General features: G+C 50.5%; 1 protein-coding gene across 2 annotated transcripts in view; it reads left to right on the forward strand.

Annotated features, from left to right (window-relative positions):
- The window catches only part of Abcc6 (ATP binding cassette subfamily C member 6), a 57,842-nt gene that overhangs the window by 22,004 nt on the left and 24,702 nt on the right, over positions 1 to 11,136 (forward strand). The window contains exons 15-22 of one of the 2 annotated variants that reach the window (XM_004644504.2): positions 538 to 613; positions 1,385 to 1,511; positions 1,672 to 1,848; positions 3,970 to 4,137; positions 4,881 to 5,055; positions 6,036 to 6,099; positions 6,481 to 6,601; positions 8,175 to 8,382. In XM_004644504.2, coding sequence (XP_004644561.1) covers positions 538 to 613; positions 1,385 to 1,511; positions 1,672 to 1,848; positions 3,970 to 4,137; positions 4,881 to 5,055; positions 6,036 to 6,099; positions 6,481 to 6,601; positions 8,175 to 8,382 — 1,116 coding nt within the window. The remainder of the gene's footprint in view (positions 1 to 537; positions 614 to 1,384; positions 1,512 to 1,671; positions 1,849 to 3,969; positions 4,138 to 4,880; positions 5,056 to 6,035; positions 6,100 to 6,480; positions 6,602 to 8,174; positions 8,383 to 11,136) is intronic. The other variant, XM_023704686.1, reaches the window with a different exon arrangement.

Below are 11,136 nucleotides of genomic sequence, written 5' to 3' on the forward strand. Positions count from 1 at the left end.
TATAGTTAGTCAGGGTGAGAATCTTTCCAATTAACTCCTAGATTAAAGAATCTTCTGAATATTCTCCGGATCATTGCCTTGCTCATCTTTTAACAATGTATCTTTTTTTTTTTTTTTTCCTGTTTAAACACTGTGGGCCAGTGAGCTAGCTCAGGCAAGGGCAGGGATGGAGGCTCGATCCCTGGTACCACATGCCTTGCCAGCCTCAGCCCTGGGAACACTGAGCCCGCCAAGTCCGGGTGTTGTGGTGCACACTGTAATCCCAGTGCTGGGGAGGAAGAGACAGGAGGATCACCATGAATGCAAGCTGTGTAGTGAGACCCTATACCAAATACATTTAAAAAATACAAAAAGGCCTGACGGTATAAAACTTAATTTATGAAAATAGGCAGGTGGGATTTGGTCCCTGGGCTGTGGTTCCCCCTACCCATGAATCCCATGTCCATGAGACACAGTGGGCATATTTGCCCTGGGAGGGTTCAGCTACTGCTGACTGCCTCTGGGTAGTGTGGGTCACTAGCCTTCTGGTACCTGCAGCCCCTGGGAAGAGCTGCACCACCATACAGGATGGCACCTTCGCATGGTCCCAGGACAGCCCTCCCTGCCTGCACAGGTGAGAGGTGTGTGTGTGTGGGGGGCGGTCCTGCCACTTCCTGATGTGACGCAGTGCAGCTGTGCAGAATCAGGGAAGTGGGAGTTTTCGTGATAGTGCAACAGCATATCTGAGCCTACCCAGTTAGAAGGAGATGCCTCCCTGCACCCCAGGTGGCCGAGGTGATGGAGCAGTAGGAGACGGGTTCATGGTCTTTAAGACTTTAGCTTGGACCCTGTGCAGGGTAAAAACGCTGAAATGCTTTAGCTGGGAAGGGTTGCAGTCTGACTTGGGGCTTAACAGGTCCCTGCAGCTGTAGGTAGAGAGTCGACTACAGGAAATGAACAGGAGTAGAGGCAGGAAAACAGCACAAACTATCTCCATTGTTGTGTGTGTGTGTGGGTGCATGCATTTGTGCACAGCAGGTGTGTGTGTTTGAATGGACTGAATGTATGTGTGTCTATAAGCCTGCATACATGTGTGGCAGGTATGTGGATCGTAGCTGCCTTTTGTGTGAGCATGTGTGGTTTGCAAATACATGCATGCTGGAATTAGTGTGCACACATGTATGTGCATGCATATGTGCTTGTGTGAATGTGCATGTTTGCACACCTGGGTTAGGGTGTGTGTGTGTGTGTGTGTGTGTGTGTGTGTGTGTGGACAAGAACAAGGACAGGGGAGGTTGGAGGGTGGAGGGGCCAGCAGGACCGACTGGCTGGGTCTGGGGCTCATCCGTCCTGCACATAAGTGTGCTGGGCTGATCAGGGCTGCATTTCTCTCATGGCTTGCTAGGATCAACCTAACTGTGCCCCAGGGCTGTCTGCTGGCTGTTGTGGGTCCAGTGGGGGCAGGAAAATCGTCCCTGCTTTCTGCCCTTCTTGGGGAGCTGTCAAAGCTAGAAGGGTCCGTGAGCATCCAGGTGAGGCCACCCTCCCACTTGCAGTGTGTCCCCATCCTGACAACTGGCTTTCCCAGCCCCTCCCTTGCTAAGCCCACTCCCATCTCCTTCCTCCCAGACCAGCACCCCTAATCTTCAGAATCGCTCCCACCTCTGTCTCCAAAAATGAGTTGCGTTTCAGGGTCCAGTGGCTTACGTGCCCCAGGAAGCCTGGGTACAGAACACCTCGGTCGTGGAGAATGTGTGCTTCCGGCAGAAGCTGGACCTCCCGTGGCTGGAGAGAGTGCTGGAGGCCTGCGCCCTGGGGCCGGATGTGGACAGCTTTCCTGCTGGCTTGCATACCCAGGTTGGGGAGCAGGTGAGTGCCTTGGGCTTCTCGGTCTAAGTAGGCATTGCATTTGGGGACCACTCACTTCTCTGACCTGTGGTCAATGGGACAGGAAAGTAGGAGAAAAGGTCCCCGCTTAGGGTCAGACATGGTGTCCAATATTTGCTAATTAATGATTGAACATAGAGTCAAAGAGAAAAGCAGAATTGTGACCAGGGTGCACAATGAAGCATTTTCTGGCAGTTACTGGTAAGATGGTTCCGCTTGTATCTAGATGTCCCTGCAAAGCTTCCTGAGGTTGTAAGTTGGGCTTTCCAGAGGGGGGTGGCTCTAGGGTATGTGGGGGACTCTGGGATTGAGGCTGTGGTGCAGGGATTAAGGATGGCCCACCCTGGGTGTGGGTTGCATGACCCCAAAAGTGGGTAGCCTGTAGCCTTGAAGTTATAAAAGGGAGAGGCAGGTGTTCCTGTTGCTGTCGTTGCTTGCTGCTTGCTGTCTTCTGTTTTCTGTCTGCCCTGCTTTGCCATGAACTGTTTTTCCTCCTTGATACACCCTGCCTTGCAGCCAGCTGACTATGGACTGAAACCTCTGCACACTGTGAGCCAAAATAAACCTTTCTCCTTTAACTTTGGATGTCTTAGCAATAAGAAAAGTAACTAAGACAAAGACGTAGATTACTGCTCTGCTGTCTCCTGCTGAGTGATGTCGGTCATATCTCTTCTCCTGTCTGGGCCCCAGCAAAGGGTCTGGGCAGAGATGTACAATAAACAGGATATAGGCAGGCATCCAGACCAAATGTGGCCCACTGCCTGGTTTTGTAAATAAAACTTTATTGAGACAGTCAGATTCATGGCTGGTTTATCACTCAAAGGTTAGAGCTCAGTAGTCGTTATAGACTGTGTGTCCCAAAGTCTTATACCTCTTACCCTCTGACCTTTCCCAGACAAAAGCTTGCTGACCTCTGGATTAAAGGATGGTCAGTGGGAAAATGGGATTTCAATAATGGAGTGGGAGAAGTTTCCAAGGAGAAGAGGAGAGAGCCCAGGGAGGGCCCTAGAGAGCCTCCTAAGGGCTGAAGAGCAGAGGACAAGCCCAACAAGTTACCTCTTTCTCCAACATCCACAGCTAATCCATTGCCAAGCCAGCTGTAACTTCCTCAGGGAACCTGGGAAGTCCCCAGTCCCTGCCACATTACTGCAATAGAGTCCTTACCAGCTGCTTGTCTCTGTCCCCAGCCCCCTTCCCACAATCCTTCACACTGCTCAGCCCAAATGGTTCTGCTCAAAAGGTCTTGCTTTATGCACAAAGCCGAGCTCCTGACCATCCTTGGCCAGATCTGCTGCTGTCTGACCCTACTTTGCCTCCACCTCATCTCCCATCATGCTCCCCTTTCTTGCTTCTGTCCAGCCACAGGGATCCCCACGATGTTCCATAATACCCAAAGTACATTCCCACCCCAGGCCCCTGGCACCTGCTGTCCCCTCACTTCTGTTACCTTCAGACTTCCCTGGCTGCCTCACCCAACACAGTGACTGTGCTCGGGCTACTTCACCCTGTGCCACCTGCTTTCTTGTCCTTATGGCACTGAACAGCACCCTCCTTGCTTGGGTCACAGATTGTCTGTCTCCTATGCCTACAGGGCATATGAATGAACCCTATTCATTAGAATGAGAGACCAAAGAGCCAGGATTTGGCTCTGGTTATTGCACTGTCCCCAGAGCCAAAGCCTAGGACCCTGCTGGGCAGAGTAGCTATGCAGAATGGACAGGTGGGTGGATGGGTGGATGGGTGGGTGGATGGGTGGATGGGAGGATGGATGGGTACAAGGACTGCAGAGTTACCATGAGATGAGGCACCAGGGAAATAAGCAGGGTTCTCCATGAAGACTGTGTCCATGGAAAAACTAGACTGAAAAGAATGGGGCAGTGAGCGGGAGGAAAGAACATGGGTACCGTGGGTGAGGACCGACCTCCGGGAAGCTCAGCAGGAAGGGCATGGTGAGGCCTGAGGGGTGCAGGGTGGGAGCAGGTCCCCACAGCTGACTGTGACCTGGAGGACAGGCCCAGCAAGATCAGGTGCACAAGGCTCAGTCCGTCCATTGCTGCCCAGCAGATGTGACGTAGGCCTGGCTCCTTGTCTCTGTGGCCACAGGGTATGAATCTCTCTGGAGGCCAGAAGCAGCGGCTGAGCTTAGCCCGGGCTGTGTACAGAAAGGCTTCCACGTACCTGCTGGATGATCCTTTGGCAGCCCTGGATGCCCATGTTGGCCAGCATGTCTTCACCCGGGTCATTGGCCCCCATGGGCTGCTCCAAGGAACAGTAAGTCCAGGGATGTTCATCAGCAGCCACTTCACAAGGGGACAGGATGCCCCTAGAATTTAGTCCTTACCTAGGTCTGTCTCATGATCCTCCCCTTGAGTCTGCTTTTCTCTTTGTATTGGTCAGCGTTGGCTGTGATAATGTTACATAACCAACAGCTCTTAAATCTCAGTGGCTTGCGATAGTGCCTATTTGTTGTTTAAGTGGGTATGGTTAAACTACTTAGGATTTTTCAATTTTATGATAGTGTAAAATAGATAGACTTTTAGCAGAAACCATGCATTTTGGATTTTCACCTTCTTTTGGGCTACTCATACTTTAGTGGTGCTAAACAGTGACAACTAGTGAGTCCCACAGTCACAAGGGGAACCCTGTGCTCTGTAGTGTGCTGTGTGGCTGAGCTAGCACATTCAGTAGGTTCGGTGTAGTAAATACCTTCCTGACCTATGATGTCTTTAACTTATCGGTTAATCCCCACATGGTGACCTCCAAAGCCAGCTGAGAGCACCTGTCCAACTCTGCCTCAAGTTGTAAATGAGGCCCAGATAAACTTTGTGTCCTCCTGTTTGGAGACGTAGCTTGAAAGAGACCCCCCAGATTCTCTCTGCTGTTTTCCAGAGGGGTAGAAACATAAGGAGGGCCTTTCTGCCCACTCTAAGCCCAGGGGGTGCAGCTCAGCCCCACCGTTGGCTCCAGAAGCCTGGCCAAGCACATGTGCATAACTTCTGCACCTCTCTACGCAGACACGGATCCTCGTGACCCATGCGCTCCACGTCCTGCCCCTGGTGGATCAGATCGTGGTGCTGGCAGATGGTGGCATCACAGAGATGGGCTCCTATGAGGAGCTGCTGCACAGGAAGGGGGCCCTGGTGGCACTTCTGGAGGGAGCCAAACAGCCAGGAGGTGGCGAAGGTGGAGGTATTGGCTGGGCTTTGCTGATTCTCTGCACCTGGCGGCAGTGCACTGAACCAGTGCCATGCTTCTTACTGTCTCCATTTCACAGATGAGCAAACCGAGATCCACATGCCTGATAAGTGGCAGCTCTGGGATGTGAGCCTGAGCAAGAGCATATGCTACACTGTTCCCCATTATGGCAAAGCAAGCACACCAAGGCTTAGTTCTACCTCTTCTGGAATCATCTGCTCAGCACTAGCCTGCTCTTGTCAAAGTGCCAAGATTAGGGCTGCAACAGGATTATAGTCCTGGAGCTGGAGAATAGAACTCACATGTTTGCATTGGCCAGTATGGCTGGGGCAATGCTGCACAACACACAACCTCCAAATCAGTGCCTTAAGACAGCAGTTGCTTTTTGTTCATGGATTTGGGGTTAACATGTTCATGACAGGGCCACAGTATCTATGTCTTGCTGCTGAGCAGCTTGAACTATGTGTGACATGCATGACTACACCACTTCTACCACCAGTGTGGTACAAGATGCCCGATGGGACTGTCATGCGTGGACTAATGGTGGTTCAGGCCAGCAAGAACAGTTCTGTAGGCCCAGATGAGAGACAGAGGGGCCCTCCTGGGAGACATGGCACCCAACATGAGGTTGAGTGGAAGTTGGCCAGTAAAGAACGTTCTAGGCACTGTGTGGAGCTGTGTGAGCTAAGATGCCAGGAAGCCAGAAGAAATCAGCTCTATATAATGTGTACTGCTGGTTTTCTAAACCCCAAGTGTATAGCAGTGGCTGCATTGCCTTTGCTAAATGCGTGAGTTGGGCAATGGGGAATGAATGAATAATGTTCCTGAGTGAACCCAGGGAAAGGGCTGAGAGGTTGGTGGAAAGGCAGCAAAAGCTAGATCACAGGGACAGATGCCTTCAGGGTGGTGGCTGCCTCAGTGTCTGGGTCCTGTGGAGTAGTCACACTGTGTGACAGGACCCCCTGGCCTTGCAGAAGCAGAAACTGCAAGCGGCACCAGTGATGCTGGAGGTGGAAGGCCCGAACACAGACCGGAAAGGTGAGTTCACTGCAGTGCTGGGCTCAGCAGGGAACAGGCTGTGTGCATCCTTCGTGTGACCACTGCGTCTCAGGTGGTGAAGTGGGCTGCAGACTATCACAAGGGGAGTGCCTGCTGGGTGGCCCCTGTGCTCGGTGTGGCACGACTTAGCATAAGTGCTTTTGTTCAGAATGAGTAGGACCCAAATGACAATGCACAGCATGAACAACTGGCCCTCCAACACAGAGGATGCTCTACTGTCATGGATGATTCGGGAGAGCACTTAGCGCATGACACCTACTGGGTGCTCAGCATGGTGGTTGAGGGAGGGGGGAAGACCCCAGAGTTTAGTGCTTGCCATTTGGCCAGAGATGCTGATTTGTTCTCACTTCTGAATTACAGGTTCATAAAGTCACCCCCTAGGAGGGGCAACGTCCTCTCAGAAGCCCAGAAGAAAGCTCCTCTAGACGATGCTGAGTGGGGAGGACAGCCAATACAGGAGGGCAGTGTGCGGTATGGCCGGGTAACCACCAGCCGCTGTTTCCCCTCCTACTGTTGCCCTCAGGCCCAAGTCCTCCTACCAGATACAGCACTGGGGGGAGGGAAATACCTTTATGGAGCACCTACTATGTGCCAAGTAAGATCCTTGATCTTCATTTTTTTAAGCCTTACAAAATCCTAGCTCTATTTTGGAGATGAAGAAACTGAAGTGTGAAAGAGTTAAGAGATTGTGTGTGTGTGTGTGTGTGTGTGTGTGTCCGTGTCCAACTTGGAACCCACATTTAGGTCAGTCTAAATCTAAAGTTTGTACTATTTCTCCTCTTCGACATGGCTTTGTCCATCCATCCCCCCCACCCTTCCTTCCTCCCACCCACCCTGTCATCCATCTGTAGGTGCATTCATCACTCCATCCCATCCATCACTCCCCACCTACCCACCCACCCACCTGCCTACTGATCCATCAGTGAGGGGGTAGGTAGATGGATGCATGTGTGGAAGACGGGGCACAGATAGACATACAGATGAGAGGGTGGTTGAGTAGGCAGGTGGGTGGGTGGGTAGGTGGGGGTGACAGATGGGATGGAGTGATGAATGCACCTACAGATGGACGATCTGTCTGTCCTCCCATCTATTCATGTACTCACCCAACTACCCACCCACCTATGCACCTACTCACTTATCCATCCATCCCCCCACTCATACCGTCATCCACCCGCCCATTCAACCATTCACTCACCCATCCAGCGTACTCTCCCAGGCAGTCTACCCTGTTGGAGGTTTTGTGATAGTGAGGGTGGCTGACAGCGAACACTTGCACAGTGATGGCGAATCCTTCAGAGCCTGCGGTGAGATAGCCTGGTGCAGCACTGTGATTCGCCACGACTGACTTAGACCACTGAGCAAGGAAGCTTCAGATCATCACAAGGGAAACAAACAAGGGTGATGAGTGCAGCCCCACTGAGAGTCGGGGCTGCCTGGATGGGGTGCTTGGAGGACAATGTTTGTGCTGAAGGATGCGAGGGAGTGTGCCATGCAAAGTGAGAGAGGGCATGCTCCAGGCTGATGGGAACATCAGGTGCAGAGTTTGGAGGTGGGAGAGCTCAGCGAGCCAGAGAAGGGAAAGACTTGTGATGCGGGCACGAGTCAGTGTTTTGGGAGTGAGAGTGGCAGCAGCAGCAGCACAGGTTGCCACCTGTTGATGTCTTCAGAAATCTGCTCTGGCCACAGCTGGGTGGAGAGCTCCGAGTGGTAGGACTGGTGCCTGGCATAAGCCGCTTCTCCTCTCTGCGCCTCAGTGTCCTGATCTGTGGAATGGAAGTGAGTGTGAGCATAAAGATGAGGCTGTCTCATAGTAGGTGCTCAGAAAAATGCTCCAAATCCACAAGTCGCCTAGCCTGTACCTTTAAGACTTCTAATGGTTCACTGGGGAATCTGGCAGACAGGGGTGGCAAAGCTGGGCAGGGCCTGGAGGGGAGATGGTGCTGCAGGTGGGCAGTACTAAGAGAGGATGCTGGGGTTCCTGTGACCTGTTTTGGGGGCCCCTGCTAGCCTTCCAGGACTCACCCCTCCAACCCTGACCACCACACATCCTACAGGTGAAGGCTGCTATGCACCTGAGCTACCTGCGCGCCATGGGCTTCCCCCTCTGCATCTACACACTCTTCCTCTTCCTCTGCCAGCAAGTGGCCTCCTTCTGCCGGGGCTACTGGCTGAGCCTGTGGGCGGATGACCCTGTGGTGGACGGGCAGCAGATGCAGACGGCCTTACGCGGCTGGATCTTTGGGCTCCTCGGCTGTCTCCAAGGTACCTGGTGCCCACGACCTCAGTCTGTCCTCCACTGGAGGGTGCTCTAGGCTCCCTTGCTCTCCTATCCCCGGCTCCCCTTGTCCTCCCTGAGCAACTGTGGAAAGTGTCCTGGGCCCAAGCACAGGCCTGTGCCCTTCAGAGGGGGGAGCCAGGGCTGGCAGACAGGGCTCACTGCCGTTCCTGGGATCCTCTGCATGCTCCCAGCCTCCACCACATGCAGGGACAGCTCCAGTCCACCTGAGGATGACCCTTCCCACTGGCTTCCAGCTTCCTGACAGAACCCGACTCCTCCCTGAAAGCCGTATTGCTGCCACTGCTCCCTGCTAGCTTCCTATCTTCTCCTTTCAAACAATGAACTGCTAAGGGCTGGCGAGATAGCTCAGCAGAACAAGTGCCTGCTTAGGCAAGTGCTGGGACTGGGGTTCCATCCCCGGCACTTCAAGCTGTGCCGGCCCCATCCCTGGGTATACTGAGCTGATCCCGAGACTAGGTGTGGTAGTGCATGCTTGTAATCCCAGCACAGGGGAGGCTGAAAATAGGAGGACCACTATGAGTCCAGAACCTGCATGCTGCCTGGTCCTCCCTGTAGGGTCACTTTGCAAAGTGATAGTACTTTGTCACACAAAGGAATTAATAGAGGCCAGGGCATTGGCCTTCTTTAGATTCGCCCAGGTTGCTCACGTGCACCTTTGCTACTGCGCAGATTCAACCCAGGCTGGGTTCATCGGCCATCACCTCGCCTAAGTTACAGAGCAGTCCTGTCATCCCCAGGAGCGCCCCCACCACCTCCGCCTCCAGTGCCCTGTCTCTGCCCCCTGCTGCTGCTTCCCTTTTCAAACATGACCTTGCTGAAGGGAGTAGTGGCAGCAAATACATGAGAGTAGCCTCGTCTTTACTTTTCTTATTAGTCCATGTTGATGCACTGATCCGATCTGATTTTAGTTTGGTGCATGGTAAGAGCTGTGGGTTTAGATTTAATTGTTTTCATGTGGATAGCAAGTTTTCCCAGCACCACTTACTAAAGATGCTGTCTTCTTTCCTGAACATGTTTTTGGCCCCTTTGTCAAAGATCAAATCGTTAAATGTGCTTGAAGTTGTTTCTTCATGTTCTGTTCTGTTCCCTTGACCCTCACGTCTGTTTTCCTGCCAGTACTTTGCTGTTTTTTTTTCCTCTGTAACTTTGTAACATAACTTCAAGTCTGAGATTATGATTCCTCCTGCTTTGCTCTTGTTATCCAGCAGTGCTTTTGCTATGCTGAGTCTCTTCTAGTTCCGTATAAATTTTAGGATTGTTTTCTCCATTTCTGTGAAAAGTGTTGCTTGTCTTTTGATTGGGATGCATACAATTTACGTATCAATTTTGGAAGTGTGGCCATTTGGACTACGTTGGTTCTGCCTAATCGTCCATTTTCTGATGTCCTCTTGAATTTCTTTTTCAGAGTTTGTAGCTTTTATTGTAGAAGTCTTTCAATTCCTTAGGTTAATTCCTGAGTGTTTAATTTTTAATTATGCTGTTGTGCATGGTATTTTTTTCTCCAGTGAATTCATTATCAGTGTTCAGGAGCACTGTTGATTATTGTGTGTTAACTTTGTATCCTGATATACATTGCTGAAGTATTAATTCTAGGAGTCCTTTGGTAGGATTTTTTGGGTCTTCCATGTTAAGGATTATATAATCTGCAAATAATTATGTGACTTCTGGGCTGGGGAGATAGCTTGGCAGTCTAAGCACCTGCCTAGCAAGCCTAAGGACCTGCGTTCGAGCCCTGTCACCACATGCCACGTCAGCCCCAGGACCCTGGGCATGCTATGCCAGCCACCAAAACCGGGCATGGTAGTGCACACCTGTAATCCCAGCAGTGAGGAGGCTGAGACAGGAGGATCACTATGAATTTAAGCTGCATAGTGAGACCCTATACCAAATAAGCAAACAAAGAAACAAATAAATAAAATTTTTTTAAAAAATTTTAAATTATGTGACTTCTTCCTTTCTTATGTTTCTTATGCTAATGATTTGAGTACTATGTTAAACAGGAGTGGTGATGCTGGAATCCTTGTCATGTTTCTGAATTTAGAGAGAAAGCTTTCAGTTTTTCCCTATTTAATATAATGTTGGCAGTAGGTTTGTCATAAATGGCATTTATCAGATTGGGATAAAGTCTTTTAATACTTTTTTTTTTTTCCCAGAACCAGGGATTGAACTCAGGCCCTTGCATTTGCCAGGGAAGTGCTTATTCCACTGAGCCATCTCCCCGGCCCTTTATACCTATTTTCTTCAGTGTTTTTAATCATGAAAGGTTGTTGGATTTTGATAAAGGCTTTTTCTGCATCTATTGAGATGCTCATGTGATTTCTATCCTGCTTATGTACTACCTTTATTGATTTGTGCATGTTAAACCATCCTTGCTTCCCTGAGATGAAGCCTCCTTGGTCATGATATATGGTCTTTTTGATGATTTGTTGCACTCTGTTTGATAGTATCTTGTTGGGGATGTTTGCACCTATCTTCATGAAAGAGATTGGTCTGTAGTTCTCTTTTTTGGTCGGATTCTTTTCTTGTTTTGGAATCGAGGTAATGATACCTCCCAGGAATGACTCTGGGAGTACCCCTTTCCATTAAAGTTTATTAAAGAGTTTGAGAAGTGTTGGTGTCAAACTTCTGTTAAAGTTCTTGTAGAATTTAGTAGTGAATCTCTCTGGACTTGGGCCTTTCTTTCTTTCTTTCTTTCTTTCTTTCTTTCTTTCTTTCTT

This window comes from Octodon degus, unplaced genomic scaffold, assembly GCF_000260255.1.
Source record: "Octodon degus isolate 3935 unplaced genomic scaffold, OctDeg1.0 scaffold00200, whole genome shotgun sequence".
Classification (NCBI taxonomy): Eukaryota; Metazoa; Chordata; class Mammalia; order Rodentia; family Octodontidae; genus Octodon; species Octodon degus.